Source organism: Xiphias gladius, chromosome 2, assembly GCF_016859285.1.
Source record: "Xiphias gladius isolate SHS-SW01 ecotype Sanya breed wild chromosome 2, ASM1685928v1, whole genome shotgun sequence".
In the NCBI taxonomy this organism is placed as follows: Eukaryota; Metazoa; Chordata; class Actinopteri; order Istiophoriformes; family Xiphiidae; genus Xiphias; species Xiphias gladius.
In genome coordinates this window covers 4,862,916-4,887,841 of record NC_053401.1, presented here as the reverse complement: position 1 = coordinate 4,887,841, position 24,926 = coordinate 4,862,916, and the positions used below count along the sequence as shown (strand labels likewise).

General features: G+C 41.7%; 1 protein-coding gene across 2 annotated transcripts in view; it reads left to right on the top strand.

Moving 5' to 3' along the window:
* Nucleotides 1-24,926, top strand: part of LOC120797554 (ankyrin repeat and BTB/POZ domain-containing protein BTBD11-A) — a 166,657-nt gene that overhangs the window by 135,890 nt on the left and 5,841 nt on the right. For both annotated transcript variants that reach the window (XM_040141316.1, XM_040141325.1), the window contains 11 exons: nt 4,348-4,500; nt 6,483-6,648; nt 14,489-14,578; nt 16,259-16,360; nt 17,236-17,329; nt 19,257-19,392; nt 20,322-20,554; nt 22,104-22,282; nt 22,558-22,663; nt 24,600-24,702; nt 24,845-24,926. In XM_040141316.1, coding sequence (XP_039997250.1) covers nt 4,348-4,500; nt 6,483-6,648; nt 14,489-14,578; nt 16,259-16,360; nt 17,236-17,329; nt 19,257-19,392; nt 20,322-20,554; nt 22,104-22,282; nt 22,558-22,663; nt 24,600-24,702; nt 24,845-24,926 — 1,444 coding nt within the window. The remainder of the gene's footprint in view (nt 1-4,347; nt 4,501-6,482; nt 6,649-14,488; nt 14,579-16,258; nt 16,361-17,235; nt 17,330-19,256; nt 19,393-20,321; nt 20,555-22,103; nt 22,283-22,557; nt 22,664-24,599; nt 24,703-24,844) is intronic.

The following is a 24,926-nucleotide window of genomic DNA, read 5'->3' as shown; positions in this document are numbered from 1 at the left end:
TTTTCATTCAGGACTGGGCCTCCCCTCTTTTTCAGACCTTGAACGGTAAATATGTCTTTCGAGAAGCAGACATCAGTTAGACCACAAGCTCTGAGAAAAGGGAGGAGGTCTGAATTGTCACATCAGTCAGCCAACTGTTAAACAGAAATGAAGACCTTGCTTTTTTTTTTTTTCCTTTTTAAACTCTTGCCAGAGTTCAAATTCCTGGCCAACTGTCGGTGTAAAGACAAGGATAGCTTTTCTTGTGGAATGAGAAATTGATGCACACAAAATGTAGACTGGTTAAACACAGCGTATCAATATCTAAAAGCTGCTGTCTTGATTAAACGCGCTTACGGCGAAGTGACTGGAGGACCAGGCGGCTGCATATACAGCAAACATAACAGCCCAACATGGTCTCTCTCTCAGTTGGCTATGTGGTTCTGTTTGAAATCATTTTTTGAGAAATCATCTTTGCTAGAGGGTCATGAGGAAGAAAAGCTCTAAAAGGGAGCTTTACTGATGGATTCGTAATATAATTATCTGACTATAACGTAAAGTTAGCTCATTTAATTTAATGTTTTAGGTTTTCTGATGTGCATTTGAGACTACTTCATGGTTTTAAAAGCCTTCAAGGAAAATAGTCTGTTTTATTATCATCTAAACCAGGATTGGCTGAGTCAGAATTACTCCTAACTCTACCATAATTCATGTTTCTTGTAGAATAAGTACATTTGTTGTTTAAAGTATACTGAATCATTGAGTTAGTAAAAAGGGTATACCCACAACGTCTGACTGCAAATGGGGGGGGAATCAAGCTCAATATCTGCCTAAGGGGAAGCTTATAAAAATATTTTTTCAAGTGTGTCCTGTCTACCAATGACCTGCTTTAAGTGATAGGAAAAGCAAAAAGCCCATATTAGCCATATCCCAAGGCTGTTCTATTTGTCATTAGGTCACTAATGTAGAGTAGAGAAAAGGATCATTTCTATGAGCCTGAGAAGATAATTATTATGAAAGGGTAGGATTCACCGAGGGCACACTGCTAGCAAATGGACTCATGAAAAACCATTAGACCTATGAACTTTATCCAGTTCAGGAAAAACGAAGTCTGTCATTTCTGTTTTGTGAGTCAGGATATCTTTTACAGTGAACTGTGGCCAAATAGATTAAGAATAGAGCATTTTACTAGAGTGGCACTCGGTAGAGCTCATACCTCCACCAAAAAAAAATGCAACATCTCGCAATGTTAAGGAAAGTCATAAAAAAAATTCCTGGATCTGCCCCTTTTTAACCAGATCCCAATGACAAACAGACACAGGTGAAAATATAACTTCATTGTCAGAGGTAATGAAACCGTTAATCTACCAGATTGGGAAATAAATGTCTGATCAAAAAATGATCTTCACTCTTAAAGGAACTATTTGTAAGTCTCGTTATTGCTACAAAGTCGACGTTAGCATTACCAGCTGTTCACTTACCAGTCTAGAAGAAAGGTTGCGGGTTCAGCATCAAACGTCGTTCCTTTTTCCCGCCGAGAGCCGTCTCCAGCGGTTTGAAAGCGACGCCAACGTCATCTCTCTTTCTGCTTCTATTTCTGTCTCTTCTTTTATTCTCCTGAAGTTAGCATGCCAAACAGCCGGCCCCCGGCCCAGCCGGCCCGTCTCGCACTTTCTGATAGCGAGTCACTGCATCTTCCAGTCTGCCCTGAAGAAGTAGTTCTGCTCAGAAGGTCGTATTATAGCCCCTTGTCTTGTAAACGCAATGATGGCTGCAGCTTTTTCGCTAAGCTACCGTCACCAACTGCTCCTGGCAAGAAACCACGTTCGGCGGCAGAGGAAAAATTAACAAATCCACACCTATAAATATAGAGGTAGATCAGTGTAGTAGATGGCTAATGCTGCGTGAAGGTAGTGACGGGAGAGAGAGCCCATAATTCACAACTTGCGAGCATTCACGTCATCAGAAGATGTAGTTTAAATTACATTAAAACGCACCTTGTCGAAGGAGTGTTTGAAAAATGTCTTTGTTCAGTCCCATTTCCATACAGAAGATGCTAAACAGAGTAGGCATTAGTTTCAGGTTAGAGACTCTGAAGAAGGCTCTTTTTTTTTTTTTTAAAGAATCAAGTCATCTAGGACATAGAGGTGATTTCATGATTGTGATATTATACTTGTTAAGAAACAGCTGATTATGATGAGAGCATTAGTACCAGTTTTTCTGCCTGGTTTTTTTTTTTCTTTTTTTTCTCTGTGCTCAATGTGAATGTCCACATTTTGGTGCAGAGGTTAATGTGACTGAATGGATATCCGACGCCGTTGAGGGATTTCTCAGAAGTTTTCTTCCGGGATAAAACAGTCACCTTGCACTTATCATATTTAGCTGACTAATATTTTTCCCAGGGTTTTGACAGTTACAACTCAGTCTGCACCGGTGGAACTTGGTGCTGATTGCCGAGAGATGTCAGACTTTGTAATCCTATCTTCTGAGGCTGCAATAAGCCACTGCACAGCACAGCACAGCACAGCACAGCACAGCAGAGCGGGACTTAAGCACCGAGTCATAATATGGTTTCAGGATGGTTCATGCTGAACAAGTGCAGATGCTATGCAGTCCCTGGGTACCTACTGTAGCTACTGTAAATGTGCAGCAATAACTGGTGCTGCAGTTTAACTTTCCTCAGTCTTTGAATATTTAATACAACTGTAAGCCTCAATGATTCCTCAAAATGAATAGTCACAGGTTAGTTCTCTTACACCATTTTGAAAAATGGAAAACTTCAGGAACGGCTGCTGATCAGACTTATGATCAGCTTATCTCACTAATTGATCATTCACTAAACCCCCAATTACCAAATCATAGCTTGTCAGCTACTAGGCACGGCTCGTCTTTGGATTTCTCAGCATCCTCGGTATTTCTCCACTGCTATGGAAACCAGTCCCGGATGCTATGAGAGTCTAGGGTAATGTTATGCGGCTCCGCATAAAGGTTTGTGCTCCGGCAACCCCCAGTCGGAGCTACCCGAGGTAGCTTTATGTTTGCCAGACACATCACTTAGTCTTAATCCTAAAATGCTATTTTCTTTATTTCCATATCATCTAAAAGGACCATCAACTGGTGAGCATGTTCACTTTAGCCTCAGTCTCAGTTGTAAGAAAAACCCAGCAAGAAAACAATCAGGAGTCAAACGGACACAGCATCTTTAAACAATTTTGTATTTAAGGAATAGCTACGGTCGCCAACGGCAGTACTCATTACAGCTGTCAAACTTTAGAAAAGAAAAAGCTGCTTTTGTTTTCCTTTATCTTGAATAAATAACCCATCGTTTTCAAAATTACTATGAATTTCAAGTGGTAATCGGCCTCCGCTATCACTGTAAACAACTTTCCGCTTTCACAAAACACTTTGAGAAGGGAAAGCTCGACAGGCGTAGCAAGAGTAACCAAAGGGTGGAGGGCTCAGTCATTTACTGTTGTCATCCTCAGTTAAATGTTAAAGTAAGGACACTAAATGAATGGTTGGACATTTTGGGAAATACTATAATTCGGCTTGTTGCCCAGAGCTAGACGAGAAGATTGATACCACTTTTGTGACTGTGCAAAAAGTACGGAGCCTGAGCCCGGAAGCACTTAGCTTGCAGGTTTTAAAGGACTCGATAGTTCATGCATTGTTTAGGATTAAACGGCCCAAAAAAATACAGACCTTTAAAGGGTCAAATGTCTGCAGCCCTGGGGCCACACACCACCTGCTGAACTTTTAATACTCAAACACCTGCGGGTCCCCTCTTGGCTCAACCTAAAATCAGTTCATCAGAGGGTTTAGACATAATCATACTAGTATATAAGGCATGACAAACAGTGGCTCAATGGGCCACTGTTGGTGGGGGTTGTTGAATGTGTAATGACGGAAGGTCCTCTGTTGGATAGGTATGCAAGGACAAACACACACACACACACACACACACACGCACGCGCACACACAAACACACTAGTCCTAGAAACAAATGATGAAATATGAACACGTCAGCTTGGCAAGAACCATCACTGATTTTGATTAAAGAAGGTAATAAAAGCGTTTAGGGAGGGTTCAGCGTCTAGATCTTTCTGTTTTGGACTATCTGAGTTATAAATTATGAATACGGATTTGGCATAGCTGCCCTTTGAGTTATCTGTAGGAGCATCTTTAATTAGAAAGTTTGTGGCCATCAGTTTTGGACCACTCGTTATTAACTGATTTTATTTGAAAGGTGAATAGAGCAAACCGAGCATTATGAAACCCATTTTACCCGGGAAAAAACCCTAATGTTTCGCCTAATCTGACTTAATTAGGACATTAAGCATTAGTACACAAATCTGTGTTCCTCTGCAGGCCTTTCCTGGTACTGCCGCCGCTGATGGAGTGGATCCGGGTTGCAGTCGCCCACACTGAGCACCGGCGAAGCTTCTCTGTGGACAGCGATGACGTGAGGCAGGCCGCCAGGCTGCTGCTCCCTGGTGTGGACTGCGAGCCACGACAGATAAAGTAAGAATATTATTCTCGCAACATAGTTTTTGTGCAACAAGCCAGCTGCTCTGGAGGTAGAAATAACCTCACTTCTTTAGTTAAACTGCAGCGAACGACACAGAACTGTAACTATGGGGAATAATTTTGGTTTACGCCCATTTATGACAGCTGTATTTCAAGAAAATGCCAAGTGATCCCTAACGAGAGTATCAGCCAGTCTTGCTTGTTGTGTTGCCATAAACCTTTGCCCATGAGCCCGTTATCACTGCTCAGAAATCTCTGAGGCCATATAAAAAGTCCAGTTATGCTCACATCTGTTCAAATCTTCAGGAAAGTCTCCCAAAAAAGTCAAGTTATGATGTTTACATATAAATACAGCCCTCTTTTTGACTATAAATTATGATAACAGGCATGTTACCGGAGTAAGATGTCCACTCAGTCTTTATAAGAGAGAGAAGATGACATTGCATCTTTAAAATTGAATTCAGCTCAACACAAACTAGACTTTATAAATTTTATATGTGGTTGGTGTGGATCTTTGATGTAATCCTGTATCCTTGTAACAAAGTGTTAGGAAATGAGGGTGCATATAATGCTATCATTTAGCCTGACGCCGGTCCTCAAATTAAAAAAAGGCGTGGTGGTTTGGTCGGCAAAGGTCAATTAGGGTCAGTATGTGAAAATATACATGTTGGCCAATCAGTTGGTGAGGGTAGATGAATTTTTAGCCCGGCTGGGGATGGCATTGTATCTTGGCCTTTGTCGTCATTACGACCGCGCTAGCCAGCTGACATTAGCATTTAGCTCAAAGCTCCGCCGTGCCTGAGTGGTGCGCAGCCTCGGGGAGCTGCTGGCACGGCTCGAATTTAAAGGTTTGTTCATGAGACTCGGCGGTCACTGAGCAGAGTGTGTTTATTTCTGTTGGCTCTGTGACGTTGGGGGTAAATCTTCCCCCTGAATGTTTCTGTCTCACTGTCTTTCCTGTTTCCCCCGTCTCCCCCTTTCTTTGTGTTCATTCACAAAAATCACATAGCCCTGCACAGTATTATGATCATAATTATTATTGTTATTGCTGCTGCTGTTATTAACATTATCCATATATTAATATTGATATTATCTTTGCTTACTATGATTTTAAATCTATTCTATGTCATCCGCAACCAACTAAGCTATTATTGTAGTGTAGATAATGACATGTTTGACGTCCTCCCTTTCTTTATTATTACTTTTTTATCATCATCATCATCGGTGGTGATAGCACCTAGTAGTCGTAGTGGTAGTAGGAGTATTTACAGTGACAAAAAACATTAGCATTAATATAAATAGTATATATAAATAGTATATAGTATATATTATATATATTTACATATACACACATACACATGCACGCACACCACTTGCATAAACCAGTCAACACTCACAGCATAAGACAACCTATATCCCTCATATCCCTTTGTTCTCTTGTAACTGTCCTCTTATCATTGTTTTGTTTTTCCCCTGTCTTGTTCTGTAAAAAGTGCTGTCTTTTGTGCCGCAGTAACATATAGAAATAGGAAAAAAACAAAAAACATTGGACAAACATAATGAAAAGGTTCCAGCTGTGACAGCTGTTTGCAGCATGGATTAAGAGGCTTTCCGGGAGACGTGAATGAGTAATACTGAGTCACAGCAAAAGCCTTACCTGGAAAAAGGTACTTTAGGAAAAGAGGAAAGTAGAGAACAGATACAGTAGTAAGCAAAGAAAAAAGACATGTTGACAAATGCAAACACTAGTGAATTGACTTTGTATGCGAACAGCTCAATACTTGAAATGAACTCATGATGTTACAATTCATTTTATATTACCAAGACTTTAAGCTGTGAAAAGCAGAGTCGTCAAAGTAGTCATTTTCTGTTTCCTTCAGAGTGCAGTGGAGATGCATATTCACAAATATCAAAATCCATTTCTGAGATAAGCTCCCACTTAATCACAGTAATGGATCTGTTTTTTCCATCTGCAGAGCGGAGGATTGTTTCTGTGCCACCAGAAAGCTGGACGCAGCCTCCACAGAGGCCAAGTTCCTGCAGGATCTGGGCTTCAGGATGCTCAACTGCGGACGGACGGACCTGGTCAAGCAGGCCGTGAACCTGCTGGGGCCTGATGGCATTAACAGCATGAGCGAACAGGTCTGGCACTTAACACACACTCCTACACATACGCACAGCATTAATGTCACACACCTACGCAGGCATAGTGGAGAGTGATATACAATGAATTGCGAATTTCGAACAAGTATCACCTGGCAACCCATCCCAGTACGCACACGTGCTGGCCACAGACTGCTCCCTATGAGCGATGCAGTGTGCTAAACACTTGTGCCACTATACAACTTTTCAAAATTCACATTATTTGCAAGCCATAATTCACACTTGTGTCGGGATCTCTGATGTCCATCATAAATCCATTTAGAAATCATATAAAATGTTCCTTATTACTCCAGATCCTCTCATAATCGGGATGCAACAAATAATTTTCATTATTGATTAATATACAGTTTTAATTGTAAACGGATAAAACTGCAATTTTCGCTCACCAATCTATACTCAATAACCCATAATGACAAAGTTAGGCCCTTCTTGCCTGGTTACTCGGTTTGTCCCATTTGTACCTGCTACTGCAACACTTTTCCTGGACTGAGCCTTTGATGGGTTTGCTTTGACCATCAGGTCCATATCTCAGCCTTACTGCATCCAAGTGTTAATGTCATTTGGGAATTTTCTAAATTCCCCAGTCAGCTGAAATATTGGTTATTCCTTGCGCTGCAAAGTGGAAGCTAGCGGTCTAATTGGATTTTCCGCGGTCTGGAATCTGTACCTGGTTAAGTTCATTTAAGAAACTCTTAGCAAGTCCTCACTCAGATACTCTAAAGAAAACTTTAGATATGTAGGAGTTCTTTGCATGATTTTTTCAAAGGTAAGCCTGTGTCTTTCTAGCAGGTTGACTTATACCACATTCGGTCAGATCATTTGACCGAAACAAACCCGAGTTACCTTACGGTATTTTACAGGGTCCTTATCAGTATAACAAAATTTATTGACTGACACTTGTCCTAATTACTCCTCGAATAAATAACAAGCCATGGTGACATATGGGCTTTTATTTCCTTGTAAAATCAGCTAATTGGTGCAAGGGACCAGACATCGTTACGGGACAATTAAAGTCAAATCCGCTGTCTGTCATCACAGCTGAGAGGTATTTGAACTCATCGTGATGATCATTAGGGTCCCTTGTCTGTCTGCTGATTAAGTAGATCGGTGTCCAGGAACTATTTAAGAATGAATCACCGCAGAGGGATGCCAGTCTTCAACGTAAAGTGTTGTGGTTTGTTATGAGCCAGTCGTAAAAGCCCTTTGTTGAACATAATGGCCCAGATCAGACACGTGATTGAAGTGTGTTTTATGGAAGCTCGTCCAAAACACTCTAAAATGTGCAGGATGGTCTGATAAATGGGAAGACCTTGCTGCATAGTTCTTTTGTTATTCTTCTCTTTGCAATAACACTTGAAGTGAGGCTTCACCGTGCAGCTTGGCGCATAATGTGTGTGGGCATGTCAGGCTCAAAAGAGTGCTTTGTGCGTATGGTGGCGTTCAGAGATATAAGATGTTTTGTTAGGAGTTTCACAGCCAACCTGTGCCGTAGCTCTCCTCGGAAAGACTCGGTTATTTTGAGGCGGTTATGATTATGTCTGGAAAATTAGAGCCTGCAGAACAACTGCTGGAAACGTCCCTGATTGATGAGGAGGAAATGGGCTCTGAGTTGTATGTTATGTATGGTTACTGTGTATATTTTACTGCAGTGCTTAGACACGGAGATGATGAGGAACCAGCAGTGTGCTTGCGACATGCGCATATGGCACTTCGGAGGTTCTTTATGACAAAATGCTGATTTAAAGAACATTACTTCAAGAGAGACTTGGAAAACTAAATGATTTTGTGTGCGGGTACCTGTGTAAGGAACAAGGAATTCAGTTGGTGGGCTCCTCATAGAACTGCTAATGGTCTCTGAAGGGCTTCGCTGATGGCACTGAATTCGACCTTCGCATTTTTTTTACGGTATGGTTAGGAGAAAGGAGCAAAGAATGCGCTTTCAATAGGTGTGTGTGTGTGTGTGTTAGGTATGACAATGAATCAACGTGCTTACCTCCAGCAGGGGAAGACACTTATTTGGGTGGTGCATTTGCAAATGCAGATCAACAACACATTTTAACAGGACAGAACTCCGATCAAGTAAGTTGTTTATGAAGACCAGAGCAAGCAGCCATCCTTCCTCACAGAGAAAACGTCAGAAATTTCTGAGTCTTTCTCAAACTGCAACAAAAATTTCAGAAATACTGTTTATTTTGTTTTAAACAATTATCATATCTGTATAACTGAATTTAACCCTTTGAGAAATATAATCAATCATTCTACAGAACTCAAAATATACAGTGATTCATGGTTTTAGTTTTTCTCCAAAACAGTAAAATGGTATGGACCTGACCCCTGGATTGATTAATTATTCAATAACATCTGTGTAGAGAACTCTTGCAACAGTTTCTGTTTGTGAACCTGCCCTTTGAAACAGTTTTTCAAGTCAGTCTTAAAACACTAGTCATGTGCCCATATCAACACTCAATCGCACTCTTTCCTATGTTCACACTGGCCATTAAAAGATGAAAAAGAAGTCATGGAGGACAAAGCACGCAGTTCTGTGCAAAAATGCATTTACACAATGTATCTAAAGCCAATATGAGCCTTCAACAGTCCAAGTAAATAAAAAACATGTTGATATCTTCAAAATTTACAGTATTTTTGCAAAAAATCTCCAGTGTGCTACTTTCGCTCCACCGCAGCTCAGCAAGTAAACACTGTCTCGAGACGCACAAAGAGGGAATTTGTACTTAAAGTCTGCATCTTTGAAATATTCCCACCTTCAGATAAACTCTGAAATCTATTTTTGCACACAACAAGGATTTTGGATTGTGTCCCTCATCTCTTCCATTGGAAGGAAGGGATCTTTTAATGGCCAGTGTGGACAGAAGGAATGACTGCAGATTCATTGGGCATGTGAGTATTGTTTCAAGACAGATTTGAATAAAGATGCGTCAAACTGTTTCATTTGGTTGGGTTATTCTCTAGTTATGTTTGGTTAATGGTGCAAAAAGGCCATTCCTGTAAACCGAACATTTGCACACTAGCTTGTCCTGTTGCCTACAAGAACAGCAGGCCTGGGATACAACTTGGTGAACTCGGGGATGTATTGTGAACCACAGCACAACCTTTGGCACAAATTCATGCACCGATCAGCCACAACCTTAAAACACTTTGCCAGTTTTACTGTTGTGTATTCAATCACACAAATAACACAATTATTGCACACCTGGCATCTTGGCAGGTATACAAAATATATGAGTGGACAAATAACTGTCCACTTGTGGAATTTCGACAACCTAATTGAGAATATGGGGACAATAGAGCAGTGGGTCTCAGACCTGGAAGATGTCAAGGTTACTAATGTACCCTGGGTAGGAGCTCTAGAGGCCCAGCTCAAGAAAGGAATTAGACCGCCAGCCGCCAACGTATCGGACTTAAAGAAGGTGCGGAGGGTAAAACACCAGTCCATTTTTAAAAAAAAATCGATACCAGATGTTCTGGATGTGCAAAAGGACCCAATCAAAATTGAGAGGGCCCACTGCACGGGAATATCAATGAGATTCGCAGGAACGGAGGGATTGCGAGGTGTCCTGGTGAGGCTGCACAATTACACCGACAAGTGCGGCAAGTTTCCCTCTATTAAGATTTCTCCACAGAGGTTGTGAGCAAGTGGGAAGGAGTCAGCAAACGCCTGCAAAATTACTAAGAAAAGCTGGGATATAAGGTGCACCTTCCTGTATCCAGCGGTCATCAAAATCTTTCATCCCAGTGGCACCAGCTCTTCCCTCTCAAACACAGAAAGAGGCAATGAACATGTCAATAAACCGCCATCATCAAAGTTAACCATCTGGCTGTGAGGCCCGGTAGACTGGGCTGCTTAAGAGATCACAGCTAAACCCGGGATGATGCGCCTCTGCAACTCGGGGCTTTTCTTATTTTATTGTCATGACGCATAATTAAACACACGCTGGTATTTTGATGGTTGCGTTCCAGTGAGGGGAGTTTACACTTACACAACTTATTGTCAGGGTCTCTTAAGATAAGTACATTGGAATTGTCGGGAATCTGAACTCTCTAGCTGAAGGGGTGTGCCACACAGTGGAGAGTATCTGTTAGGAAATGTGTACGCTCCTAATGTCCAAGATGAGGCCTTTTAGACATCACTGTTTAGTCAGCCAGCCGATGTGGACTGCACCAAAATAACATTAGGGGTGACTTTAACATAACTGTGTGTTATGTCCAATGATGGACAGACTTCCCTGGCAGACAGTTCGATCCAAAAATGCTCAGGCTCTTTTAGATATTAATAAGCAGTTTGACCTCTTAGACATTAGGTGACATAATAAGCCCCATTCAATGCAGTATACATTCCTCCTCAACCTCAGCATCACACACTGATTATATTTTTGTTTTCTAGATGTCTCACTCATTTAGTTGAACACATAGATATAGGCCATATTGCCCTTTCAGACCATGCTCCTGTAGCTTAGTCCATTCAACCTTGGAGAATGAATGCGTTTCCTGTTTACGGATGAGAAATTAACTTAAATTTTTGGTAGATCAAGCAGGGTTATTTTTGGAATTTAACGACAAAGATGGAGCTGACCTGAGGCTTTATGGGAAAGTTACAAGGCTTATATGAGGGACATGATTATCTCATATACAAGCCATTAAAAAAAAAAGCAAGGAGCAGGAAAATAAGACAACTACAGGAAGCCTATTATGCAACACAAATAAATTAGACCTTAATTGAACTTAGATCCACTAGAAAGCCACTGCGTAATTTGATAACTAAAAAAGCCGAAATTGATATTCTGTTTGTTAAACAAACATTTTTCAAATTGGGTAACAAACCAAACTGCTCCTTAGCATGACTGGCAAGGAATGCCGATGTAAAATCCTTCATTCCAGCTATACTGGATGAGAATAACCAAAGGCAAGTAAACAGTCGTCAGATTAATGAGAGTTTTAAAGGATTCTGTGCTAATTAATATAGCTCAGAGGCTGATTTGGAGAGGCTTGGGACAGGTTTTCTTCTTCAATGACAACCTTTACACAGATATCAGAGGATCAAGCAAACCTGTTAGAATCCCCAATTTTCCAATTATAATTAGATAAAGCTATTTCTACACTCCAGTCAGTGAAAAGTCCGGGACCATATGGCTTCTTTATGGAGTCCTTTAAAGTGACGAAAGGGTAAACTAATGATGTGCTGCTAAGGGTTTTTGATAAGTCATTTGAAGAATCTATACTCCCAGAATCATTGTACTGGGCTAACATAACATTAATTTAAAAAAAAAAAAAAGGAAAAAAAAGCAAGTTAGACTTCTTGTAGTGGACAATAAAATACTATCAAAGACACTGGCTCTCAAGTTAGAGCTGGTTTGACTTCAATTGTGGATGCACATCAGACAGACTTTATTTAAGATCGAAACTCTTATTAGAATAAAAGATGTGTATTCAATATTATTCATGATCTTAACTTTCATCAGACTCCAGGTGCTTTTGTTTCTGTGGACGCCGAAAAGGCCTCTGGTAGAACTGAATTGGGAATACTGTATGCAGAATGTTTAAAGTAATGAAGAGATTTGGTACTGGCCATATTATGTGGGGTGGATTAAACTCTCTATATATAAAGCGCCTACAGGCTCGGTTCTGACAAATGGTCTGCTATCTGCTCCCTTTAATTAACAAGAGGCACGGCTCAAGGCAGCCCTTTATCTCCTCTCCAATTTGTTCTGGCCATTGAGCCTTTAGCAATAGCAATCATACAAAATCCACATATTCAGGGAGTAACAAGTGGTATAAAACAACATAAGATTTTACGCCCATAATGTCCTTTTGACATTATGGGCGTAAAATTGGTTGATAAATCATTACCGGCCTCTAGTGAGTGTGTCAGGCTTTGGCCTAATATCTGGGTATAAAAGTAAATTTTGACAATTCAGAAATGATGCCCCTGGGCAACAGCGGGAACACTGAACCTGCATATTTTAACCCTCTTTTGCTGGCCCCCATGAAGATTTTATGTACTTGAGAATTAAAGGAATTAAAGTTACTCCCAAAGTTAATGAGCCACAGTATATGCAGAACATATTAATCCCTGGATAAAGAGCCTCAAAGAAACCTAAACAAGATGGAGGAACCTTCCCATATCACTTCTTGGCAGACTTATCCTTATTATGAGACAGTCCCTCTGTAAGATAATATATCTTACATCTATGTTCTTTGTGATTTTAAAGTCAAATGATATTAAAGTTATCAATAAAGCAATGGCAGACTTTATTTTGGACTGGCAGGAAACCTCAAATCAAACTAGAGACACTGCAGCTGCCAAAAGAACAAGATGGGTGGGGTCTACCAAACACAGAAAACTACATGCTGTCCCTACAAGCCAGAATTCCTTCCTGCTGAGGGAATGAACAATCAAAATCTCCTTGGCTTGATACAGAGTCAGTGATCTGTAAGCCTTTTTCCTCCTGTGAGCTTGCTGGGTAAATGCCTGAATTAATTGACACGAGTTGGTAAGAACAGTCCTTTGATAAACAGTGCATTGTGGCCACAGGGAATAATGAGGAAAATATTTTAAAGCACACACCCTGCTTAATGTTTTTACAACGATAGTGGATAATCCTGAATAGTCATCACGGAGCACGGGACCAAATTTTTACCCTTTGGCATAAATAGGATCTATGATCTCTATGAGAAGGGAGGATTTAAAAAAGTTGGATCTCTGAAAGCTCAGTATCACAAATCAGATAAGGATTTCTACAAATACTCACAAGTAAGAAATGATTCGTTTAAGAAAGCCAACATAACAAATGACTCTCACCTGTTAGAAGAGTTTTGGTTTTGTTTGTTTTTTTTGGACTATAGAGAGCACAAACATTTATTCTGAGATCTATAGTCGGAACCTGGACAAACCTACATGTTTAAGATCTTCTTGGTGTGTACTCTGCTCAAACGTGTGAGAGATAATGTTGTCATTGCTATTGGGATAAGATCCTGCTGTTTCCTTGCGGATCTCAAAATGTAATAGATTTAAAAAGTTACAATTGAAATATTCTGTGTAATATTTATATTTCACCATATATTTGTAGTAAGTATAAAACAGGAATTTCGCCGAGTTCGCCCAAATGTGAAAACTCATGTAGGCACTGGGCTTCATTGCCTTTGGGAATGCACCACAAAATCAGATATTCTGGAGGGAAGTATGCGTAAATATCAGTACAGCAGCGGGTCAACGGGTGTCGGCAAATCCACTTTTATGTCTGCTTGGTAACGTCCCTGACTCTCTTATACACTGTGAAGCAAGTTGTTCAATCGCACTCAATGTTGGCAGGGAAAGCCATCGCGGTGAAGTGGGTTCAGGATGACGCTTCTTCTCTTTCCCTGTGGAAAATCGTTGATGTCTGAGGTTGTGACTTTGGAAAGACAAGGCTGTTATATCAATGGAAGGACCCGTGTTTTTCTGCAGAAGTGGAAGAAACCATTAGAATCTCTGGGGGGGGGTCAAAGGTAACTTGTTGGACTCAAGGGGACAACGACTGTGGTCCCATGACTGGGCTGGGAGAACTGAATCTACGTACCAACCGACCAAACCTGTTGTGCAGCAGCTAAATACGTGTTTTTCTTCTTTCAAATAACAGTACGTTAAGTTTGTGATCGATACAGAAGATGATCTCACTCTTGATTTAATATGAGGTGTATTCCCCGACAGAGAGCAGTAGGTGATTGACACCATCCGGCACCTTTTCTTCTGACTCAAGTACCATGTCGACATGTCTCAACCAGCCCAAGGCATGTAACCCCCCTCCGTCCTTCCCCCCTGCAGGGAATGACCCCTCTCATGTACGCCTGTGTCCGCGGCGACGAGGCCATGGTCCAGATGCTGCTCGACGCCGGAGCCGACATCAACAGCGAGGTCAGTGTGGACCGTCAGTCTGTCAGACGCAGCAAAGTCACTTTGGTTCCACATTTTTGTATTTGTCCAGTTTACATTTACATTTGTGTTTGTGTACCAGTGAAAACGATGAACCAGCTTTGTGCCCCCCCCCCCCCCCAATCTCCTTCTGTCTTCATTGTCTCACCTGCTCTCGGCATGCTCTCTGTTCTCCTGGCAGCTCATTACATGAAGTGCACCGATAAGCAACACACAGGGACGATTTGCACAGTAACAATGATAGTTTGTCCCTACGCTGATACAGAGTAAATAATCCACTGATAGTCCCTCACGTAGACAACCCGGCAGCACTTTGCTTTATGCCACATAAATAACTGCATCACAAGTGCGTGCACTCGGTGTAACTTGCTGCCACAGACTGTACGTGAAGCATGCCCTTCATTGCACCTATTTTGTTGTGTTGAAGTAGCAGCGAGCACTGAAAGTAACGGCGGAGTTTTGTCTTCGTAAACCTTGCTCTTGTCTGCAGTGTGTCCTTGCCCCGTGTGTGTAGCTGCTTCAGTCTCAGTCGGCAGCAAGAACACGCAAGAATAGAAATGTTTCATTATCTCCCCTCTCCTCGCTGTCGACTCTCGCGGTTGCTCCGTTGGTTTCTAGCTTGTATTTAGTGCAGGTGTGTTGACTCATAGGCAAAGTGCCACCTGTGTAAATCCCACAGGGTTTATTTATTGGTAAATTGCTAAAGGTGGAGGTAAATACAGTGAAGATAAATTAATTGACTGTTTTCCAAAACAATGTCCTGGTCGCAAGATGATTAGAGGGATTTTTCTTTTTTTTTACTTGTTACTTTCACCTCTTCAGGCCTCTAAAGATCCTTTCGGAAAAAAAAACAGCTTGAAAAGCAAAAAGCCCTCTTTGGTCAAACTCCCCAAAACTCACGGCTAATGAGCTGCGACTTAAATTAAAGTAAAAGCAGATGATTTTGATGTCAGTGACCTTCACTGTTTAAACATTCTGTTGATTTGCTGCTCTAGAGACTTTCTACTTTAAGATAACGCAGTCAGTAATGCCGTCTGTTTGTGCTGAAACTGCCTGATATTATAAAGTAATTAATAATTCATCGCCGTGAACACAAAAACACTAACAGTTCCACTGTTGTTTAGCATCAGCGCTCAAATGAAATGTGACATTACATTAAACGTGTTTGCAAGAGGCCTCCTTCCGGCGACATTTAGAAATCATTTCTATAATTTACTCTGTGATAAAGCCACTTTATGGCTGTTTAATTTAACTCTGCGGCTGCTTTGTTCATGAGTCGGCACCACCCGTCTTGACGGTGTTTGTAGTCCGTGCCAGTGTTGTATTTTTCTCTCTGGTTTCATTTCTCTGTGAAATGAAACACTACTTCGAGATGGAGCTGGGCAGATAGCGCAGGTAGAGTGTGGTCAGAGAGCCGTGCCCAGGCAGACACACAGTAACAGTCTCGCGCTTAGAGCGGGGATGGAGATGACAGGTAGAACAGAAGATTTTCTGTGAAACTCAAGAGGAAAATCTCCCTTTGCCATCCTTCCCTCCTTTGCTTACACTTCTCTTCCTGCATACTTCTCCCCCCCCCCACCCTCACCCCCCATCTCCCGCCCTGAGCTGTGAATGTTAATGGCTGTATATCTCTCTCCCTGAACTTCACCTATGACTTCCCAGGTGCCAAGCACAGTACACAAGCACCCCTCAGTTTATCCTGAAACGCGCCAGGGGACGCCACTCACTTTCGCCGTGTTACACGGACACGTCCCTGTCGTGCAGGTAGTGACGTTTATGACCTGTAACCATTAACCTGTGGCCCTTGCCCTGACCTTTGCACCAAAATGAGGATGATAATGATGATGATTATTATGATGGTGCATCATAATAATAACGATGCCATGTGTCGATTTTATTGCTCCTTCTTGATCCTATTTGTGCAGTAATTATTTCTGTTTGGAGAGGACGGGGTCAAGGCAAACTCTCCGGATTAAGTCTGTTTTTAACAATGTGTGCTCTGAAGATGTGTAGATGAGTCACCCAGTCCCCCGTAAGTGAATCTGAGGATCGGTCCCACAGCAGCAGAGAGAAATTTCCAGAGGCAAACTAAACAGAACCGACCTCAGCCAGCCTGATACACAGCCTCAGGGAAGCCAAATGTCAGTGTTTTGTTCAGCTCTGCTCAGTTTTAAATATATCATACATTTTGTTGCAGTAGCTACTGTATGAGCGACACTGGCTGAAAGTCTAATGAACACCGTCGCCTTCAGGAATTTTTCAATTATTAATCTGCACCACCGCAATCAGAGTTTTTCGGGGATAGACAAAAAAAGAAACCATTTTGATTCTTCCTTTCTCAGCTCAACACCAACAATAAACCCACCCCCCCCACACACACACACACCCCCACACCCCACCCCCAGGCAGAACCTAATGAAGAAGCGTAGCTAGAAGTGGGTTTAGTGTCCAGAGCCTGGACAGTCTCTAGATGAGGTGGTTTAGATTTCCAGCGGTTGAGGCTTTTCCTCTTGCCAAGCCTGACTGTAACACACCTTCTCCCCCCCCTTGCCTGTTTTCTTCTTCCCCACTCTCCCCCTCCTGGTTTTGGTTTCCCCTCCCTCCCCTCCCCTCTCCACGCCCTCCCATCCCCGCCACAGTTGCTGCTGGATAATAGAGCAAATGTGGAGGGCGCCCTGCAGGATGGGGCGGAGAACTACACAGAGACCCCGCTTCAGCTGGCCGCCGCTGCAGGTAATGACGGACAAGTAGCAACAACGTGGATTCATTTAAATTTCAAACTCCTGATGTGCATATTTGACCCAATTATTCTTATTATATTCTTGATAGGGCGTATGAGGGTTTAGTCAGGACATGTTTGATTCCAACCCAACCAGAAGGCATTCTTACTCCGTGTTAATCATCTAATAAATTTATCACTTTCGATTATTATCTGGGATTCAGAACTGCAGTGAACTTCAAATGCTGCTTCTCCTGACCGTGCTGCTGTATAGCTGTGCAGCCACGTATGAAAGAAGCTGCAGCAGGTATTTTTTTATCCAGTCAAAATGGGCTTTAAACTGGCTGTTGAAGCAGAACCAAATGTGCATTTAAAGGAATAGTTTCGTATTTTGGAAAGCTTATTTGCCTTTTTTTTTTAGGTGAGAAAACCAATACCACTCTCATATCTGCCCAATAGATATGAAATATTTTACATATAAATGAAAGTTAACTCAAACACAACAGGTGTGACTTTAGGAAGGTACAGGCATCCACGTTGCCATGGTAACGAGATTAAAACACACCGCCACGGGTAATGAACACTATTACCATCCTACTCATTAAATAATAAATAATTTAGATGATGTAGATGAAATAAAGACCACAATCCCAGAGCTAATTTTGTCAATGAATAGCAATGAGTGAGGAACTTTCCAAAAAACAGAATAATTTGATGCAGGTTCAGGCTCATTTTCTGACTCCTGACTGTTTTTACTTTGCTGTCACATTAACTTTACGGGGATACACGAAATTAAATAAGCAATGCATGGGGCAGTGTCTCGATTGTATCAGATAAAGTCTTATTTCTATTCTCTGGACTGTCAGCGTTTGAGTATTTGAAATCACTTTTACACTGACGCCCACAGTCGTTTCTTGTTTTGTTTTTTTTAAAGTTATAACTTGTTTTGTTCTCAACAGAGCAGATCGCACTGCCGTAGTCACTTGATTTAATTTAAGCTACCGTGTGGAATTCAGTGAATGTGAAAGGGGTAATTTGATGATTAATATGTTGTTGAATACCTATTCAAAGAGCCCCCCCCCCTCACCTCAGAAACTATACATTTTCAGCACAAACATCAGCGGAGGAGGAAGTGTTCAGATCCTTTACATGAGTAAAAGTACCAATACCACGCTATAGAAATACTTCATTACAAGTAAAATTCCAAGTACATGTAGAGAAGTATTATCAGAAAAATGTATTTAAGATATCAAAACCTGAAGCGTTTGTTCTGCAGAAAAAAAAAGTGTTGTTTATTTAGTGGGATATTGTTACTGATGCATTAGTGTATAAGTGTAACCAATATTTCAGTTTATTATAGCACAAAGACTGAGAACGTGAAACTTTAACAAGGTTTGGTAGCCGTTCACTACCTGTATCAAGTTCCTTTATGAGTTACTGCACTGGAACGTATCTTTTCTTGTGGTCCTTGAGGTATTTCCTTTCATCTCATTTCCTGTTCCCTTTTGTAAATCACATTAAAGGAAACTTACACGAGAAAGAAAAATATATAATCTGTTCAACTGAATCAAATTACATCGCATGGAAATAAGTGCAAAAAAAAAGAAAGAAACTTGGTCTGGTCAGATTTAACTACTTTGTATCTTTTAGGGTAGTTTATTCTATAAAAATGCATCATATTTAATTTATTGATGTTATGTTTTGTATGTAAAATCTTACCCTATAAAGTTACTAGTTATTAAAACTGTCAAATGTAAATGCAGTTCAGTAAAAAGTACAATATTTCCCCCCACAAATGTAGTAGAGTTTAAGTACAGAGAAGCAAAAAAGTACCTCAAAATAGTACTTAAGTGCAGTACTTGAGTAAATCTACTTGCATTACTTTCCACCACAGCTTTATTTGAGTGTATTCACCCTTTATCCACATGTTTTGCTCTTCAGGTAACTTTGAGTTGGTGAGCTTGCTTTTGGAAAGAGGGGCAGACCCCATGATTGGGACCATGTGTCGAAATGGCATCTCCTCTGCCCCGCTGGGAGACATGAACTCATACAGCCTGGCAGCAGCACATGGCCACAGGTACTACAGGCAGTCGCGCGCACGGTTACAAGCGCGGGGACGCATACACACACGTGCCCCCGCCGCTGGAAGTAGATCTATTACCACAATATTGATCCATCTAGACACTCCTCACAAAATCCTGTTGGCAGATATCTTGGTTTCCCTGTTGGAAAGCAGGCGACGATAAGTGCTGAAATCTATTCGGCGGCACTTATGGTTTCGGTCTGACATCATTTCCCTGCAGCTGAGCAAGATAAAGCCCATTCACGCTCGGGCCAGCGCGAGCTGTTAGCAAGTGGAGTGGAGGCACAAGCCTATTATTGAGACAATCAATTATAGTATGATGATCATGCTGCAGCGTGTCGCGAGCAGGTCCGAACTGCATATGGTTGGGTGTAGAGGTTCTCACAGAACTAGGACATAAGGTTTGTATAAAAGGCAGTAAAATTAAAATTGTTCTAGATTAGTTTTTCTTCCATGTTGGCTCATTTTGGTCATGTTCAGAGGCGAAACGGCGTGCAAAGGTCGAGGTGAGGACAGGATGTCTGATATGCTAGCCTCTGAACAAGCACCTCCTCACTAGAGCAGACGGTGCAGCGATGCATCCTCAGGTCGTGATCACGCTGCAGACGTTACATGTCGGAGGGCATCTGTTACCGCTGCATCATCCTGTTGCAGAAGCAGTGCAATGTTGTGGTGTTGCATGCAGTACTGATGAAAGTTCAGACTAAAGCAAATGTTCTTTTGCAACATTTTTTTATTATAGCACTATTTTTGTTTTACAGGCCGGTGGCAGGTTCAGCGTACGCGATTGCGCTTCATTAAGTACATGAGAATATTTCGAGTGTCATCAGAGCTGGAGAGCTGAATGGGCTTAATGTGGAGTTAACGCAATCTTTGTAGGTTTAATTTAGAACAATTTTTCTTCCCCCTCTCCCCGCCTCCAGGAATGTCTTCCGGAAGCTCCTGTCCCAGTCGGAGAAGGAAAAGGGCGATGTGCTGTCGCTGGAGGAGATCCTGGCCGAGGGTTCGGATCCCGGGGAGAAGAGGTTGGCTCTGCAGGCCAACAGTGGAGGGACCCTTCGAACAGGAAAGGCCAAACTGAGAGCCCTGAGAGAGGCCATGTACCATAGCGCAGAGCACGGCCATGTGGACATCACCATAGACATCCGCAGCTTAGGTCAGATTTACTAATACATGCTTCACTGGCGCACATGCCTCGCTCTCTGGTGCCTCCAGCTGTCCTGGAGATGTGCTCATGCTGTGCCTGTCCTGTCCCGTCCTGTCCAGTCCTGTGCTGTCCTGTACACACCCTCAGCAATCACCACTACTCATCCAACCATGAAACAGTCTCAGAAGCAGGGACTTTTTATATCTGAGGTGATAATAGCTTGGGCCAAAGGTGTGAACATGATGATGAAAAAAGGTCCTCGGGCAGTGCTATTTTGTAGACGTGGCAATCATCGGCTGTCACCCACCATTGTCCAGTTCATTGGGCACAAGACCTTATGTGGCTGTTGATTAGCATTCATTTATTTTAGTTGACAGAGCAATCTCACCACGAGGTCCAGTTAGTAGTTGTTCCGGAGCTGTTGGTTGTATCACGCAGTGTTCTGGAGCAGATCGAGTCGTCCGGTTGTCCCGTAATTGCAGATCTTCAATTTTTCCGCTTTTCTGAGCACTTTAAAGGAAAGCTTGGAAATTTTCGGACATACGCCCACTTGCTCTCTTGCCAGGATGTAAGATGAGAGGATCGATGCCCCTCATGTCTGTACGCCAAATGTGAAGCTACGTTCAGCAGCCAGTTAGCTTAGCGCAAATACTGGCAACAGGGTTGAACAGCTAGCCATGTGTTTGTTGAAAGGTAACAAAATCCACCTACTGGCACCTCTAAAGCTCATCAATCGGCTCATTTATCGGTACCAAAAAAAAAAAAGTGTAATTAAAATATAACAAGATCTAACGTGTTAGTTAGTGATCTTTAGAAGTGCATGTAGGCAGATTTTTTTTAACGTTTGGAAAGTAAATGACAGAACAATCTGAGCGGAAGGAAGTGTGTGTGCGATACAACCTAAAGCTCCAGAACGGCTACTTCACTGTGGTGAGATTGTTTTGTCAACTATTGTTTCCAAGGTCGAGAATCCCATCGTTCATCTTAACTTTCCCCACGAAAATGTCCCCGAGCCCAAGGTGTCATCTTTAATTTGCTTATTTTGTCCGACCAACAGTCTGAAACACAAAGATAACCAAGCTACGCTGATACAAAACATTAAAAAAGCAGAAAATCCTCAAATTTGAGAGGCTCGGACAAGAAAAAGTTTGGTTGATAAATGACTTCAGCGATTAATTGAGGAATTTTCATCTCAGTTAATCAACTGGTAATTTCAGCAGTGCTGCTGATACACAGAGCTCCCACTGTCATGTCATGATTTATGTTTATTTCATGCACACATCGTTCACTGTTCGTCATATTGTTGCTGAGCATTAATCTTTTTTTTTTTTTAACAGGACATCCTTTAATTATATTCAAGTGCTGCTTTCATATTCCCACGAGAACCTCTGATTTTCCACTGATCTAACACTCACCGTGCAATTGCCCTCCAACTCGCACTAACACCACAGAGTGATGGAAACATGGTCGGTTCTCTCGCCCTTGAAACTGCTCAGACATCAGACCGTCTTTGCTGCGCACGAGTGTGTGTTTACTGTCCGTGTGGTGGTGTTCCCAGGCGTTCCCTGGACGCTGCACACCTGGCTCGAGTCCCTGCGTACCTGCTTCATCCAACACCGCCGGCCGCTGATCCAGGGCCTGCTCAAAGACTTCAGCTGCATCCAGGAGGAGGAGTACACAGAGGAGCTGATCACGCACGGCCTGCCGCTCATGTTCCAGATCCTCCGAACCAGCAAGGTCACCAGGGCTTTCTTTCATGTGCAAGTAAACAAAATGCTTGTTAGAGAAACATCAGACAAAGCAAGGCTGGCTTTTCTGGGAATACAAACTGTCCTGTGCTCGTGTGCTGGGGTGACGTTAACGCTCACATTTGCATATATTTAGTTGCACTCCAAACCATATTATCATACATTTGCATAAAAATTTGCCCCGGATAGCTCATGTAAAACAGGCCACGAAAGCGTAGTCTGTATAAAGTTTCTGTCCTCACTTCTGTTTGTGTCTCTTTGCAGAACGAGGTGATAAGCCAGCAGCTGTCGGTTATTTTCACCCAGTGCTATGGGCCCTTCCCCATCCCTAAGCTGACAGAGATCAAGAAGAAACAGACCTCGCGCTTAGGTAAAGAGAGCGAGCTAAAAATAGCGACTGTTCCTCAACAGTTTTGGCCTCTCCATTTACTGAAGCTGAGTGATGAGGGAGTGACAGCGGGGTTAGACGCGAAGTGGACAGCCAGGGGATTCTGGTTTTTTGGGAGTCTGGGGAGGGTGGGTGGATTTGCCTCCAACTTCAGTGAGGTCAGAGTTCACTTGTCAAGCAAACTGTGCTAAATACCAGGAAGCGTGTTCCTTTTTTTTTTTTACTCAGGCTCTCGGTTCATATAAGACTCTGGTCTTTCTTTTCAGACTTGCAAATGTTTTCCAGCCATTAATAAAGCTTCTATCAACTGACTGGAGGTTGAATCACTTTTGTAATACGTCGTTCGTTGTTTTAAATCGACCAAAAGGCAAAGATATACAGATCAAAAAAGACAAGATTACAGCAATATTACTCCAGTTTACTCACCAATACAACAATTCCTTCTTAACATTGGGATAATATTACAGCACAAATGTATTTTTTCTTTAGTTTTGAGACTTGACTATGCAGAGGCATGAAATACATCATCAAATCAAGCTACTAAGAGACTACATGAGAATTATTAAGACCCCCCCAACTTCAGTAGTGTTCATACACTCCCTAACCAAGATTATTCTGCAGATTATTTCCGGTCTTATGTTGTGCTTGGGGTGCTGGAGACTCCCGGACCCTCTTTAACAGCTCAAAAACATACGTAACATTGTTTTATCAGCTTGATGCTTCATGATTTTACCTCATTTTATGAGAATCACTCACGAGTCTAATTTTAAACTGTCTGCTAATGAAATGACACATCACTTTTGTTTGGGAGCTCAAAGACACCAGCTGTAAAACATGGTTCATTACGATGGATTTTCCTCTGCTCTGCACCTGTGATTGGTGCAGATAGTGCGTGTGTTTTTTTTTTTTTTTTTTTAATGCAGCACTACTCCTCCCAAATAAAAGGAATATATATTTCCTTAAGCCTGGCCCATATAATATAAAAAGATATTCATATTCTGTTCTTTGGGGTAATAACAATATTTAATAGTTATTTCAGTATTCTGACACGTTTTGTCAAAGTCCAAAGGGCAAAGGGAAGCGTTACCACTTCAGTACTTATCAACACATGGGTTTTTAATAAGGTCTGGTTCAAAGATTAAATTTATATTTAAAGTGAAAAGAGTTTGAGTGTACAATTATTTGTTTTTTGTTTCTTTCTTTTACACAAAAAGCAATGGGGTCTGTGTGACTCACAGAGAAGTAAAGCCATCTGCAACCAAACACAAGCATTAAAAAAAATATGACATTTTACTGTCATAGTTCATAACACAAATTTGACTTTGGCCATCCACACTCACAATATGTTTTGCAAGCACATATTTATATTCACATCACAAATGATGTGATTTATCAGTCTAATCTGGTATTAAAAGCTCCTTTGAAGCTGGGAAGGTCACAGACATTTCCACATTTCCATATTTTTTTCAGATGTTTCTTTTAATTAGAGCACGGGGAAGGCAGCGAAACATTCAGTGACTGTACTGCAGCTCCACCTAGTGTTTATTTATTAACAGGATTAAAATAAAAGGACAAATGCTTTGTTATTTCATGTGTGCAGACAATTAGTGCTTGAAAAAGCTTTGACAGCTAATTGATTTCCCACGAATCTCGAGAATGCTCTTCCAGAAACGGCGTCAAAGGACTGGACATCAAATTCAAATTACCTGCCTTTTAGAATACTTATGAGTGGGGAATTGCTGTATTTTGATAATGCAGTGCTGATAGCTAAATGATGAATCGCCCTCGGAGTAATTAATGACCACATTAGCTTAATCTTCTACTGTTTGCTGTTCTGCATCTGCAGTTTAGAAGATTTGGTAATGATGCATCATTAGGCTGTTTTTATTGGATCCTATTGTCATCATTTTTGTTCCAGACCCTCACTTCCTGAACAACAAGGAGATGTCTGATGTTACTTTCCTGGTGGAGGGGAAACCGTTTTATGCACATAAAGTTTTGCTGTTTACAGCTTCACCCAGGTAAAGACAAAATGTTGCCCTTATGGAGGAGTTTATGGCTATTTCATTGTCTTTTTTCTTTTTCTTTTTTTCACGTATACGAACAAAACTGTGGTGCGCAAAACAGCTGTCATATACCCGGGATTTCTTCCGTTTCATCCAGGTTCAAGTCGCTGCTCCAAAACCGACCAGCAGCAGAAAACACCTGTATTGAGATCAGCCATGTCAAGTACAATATATTCCAC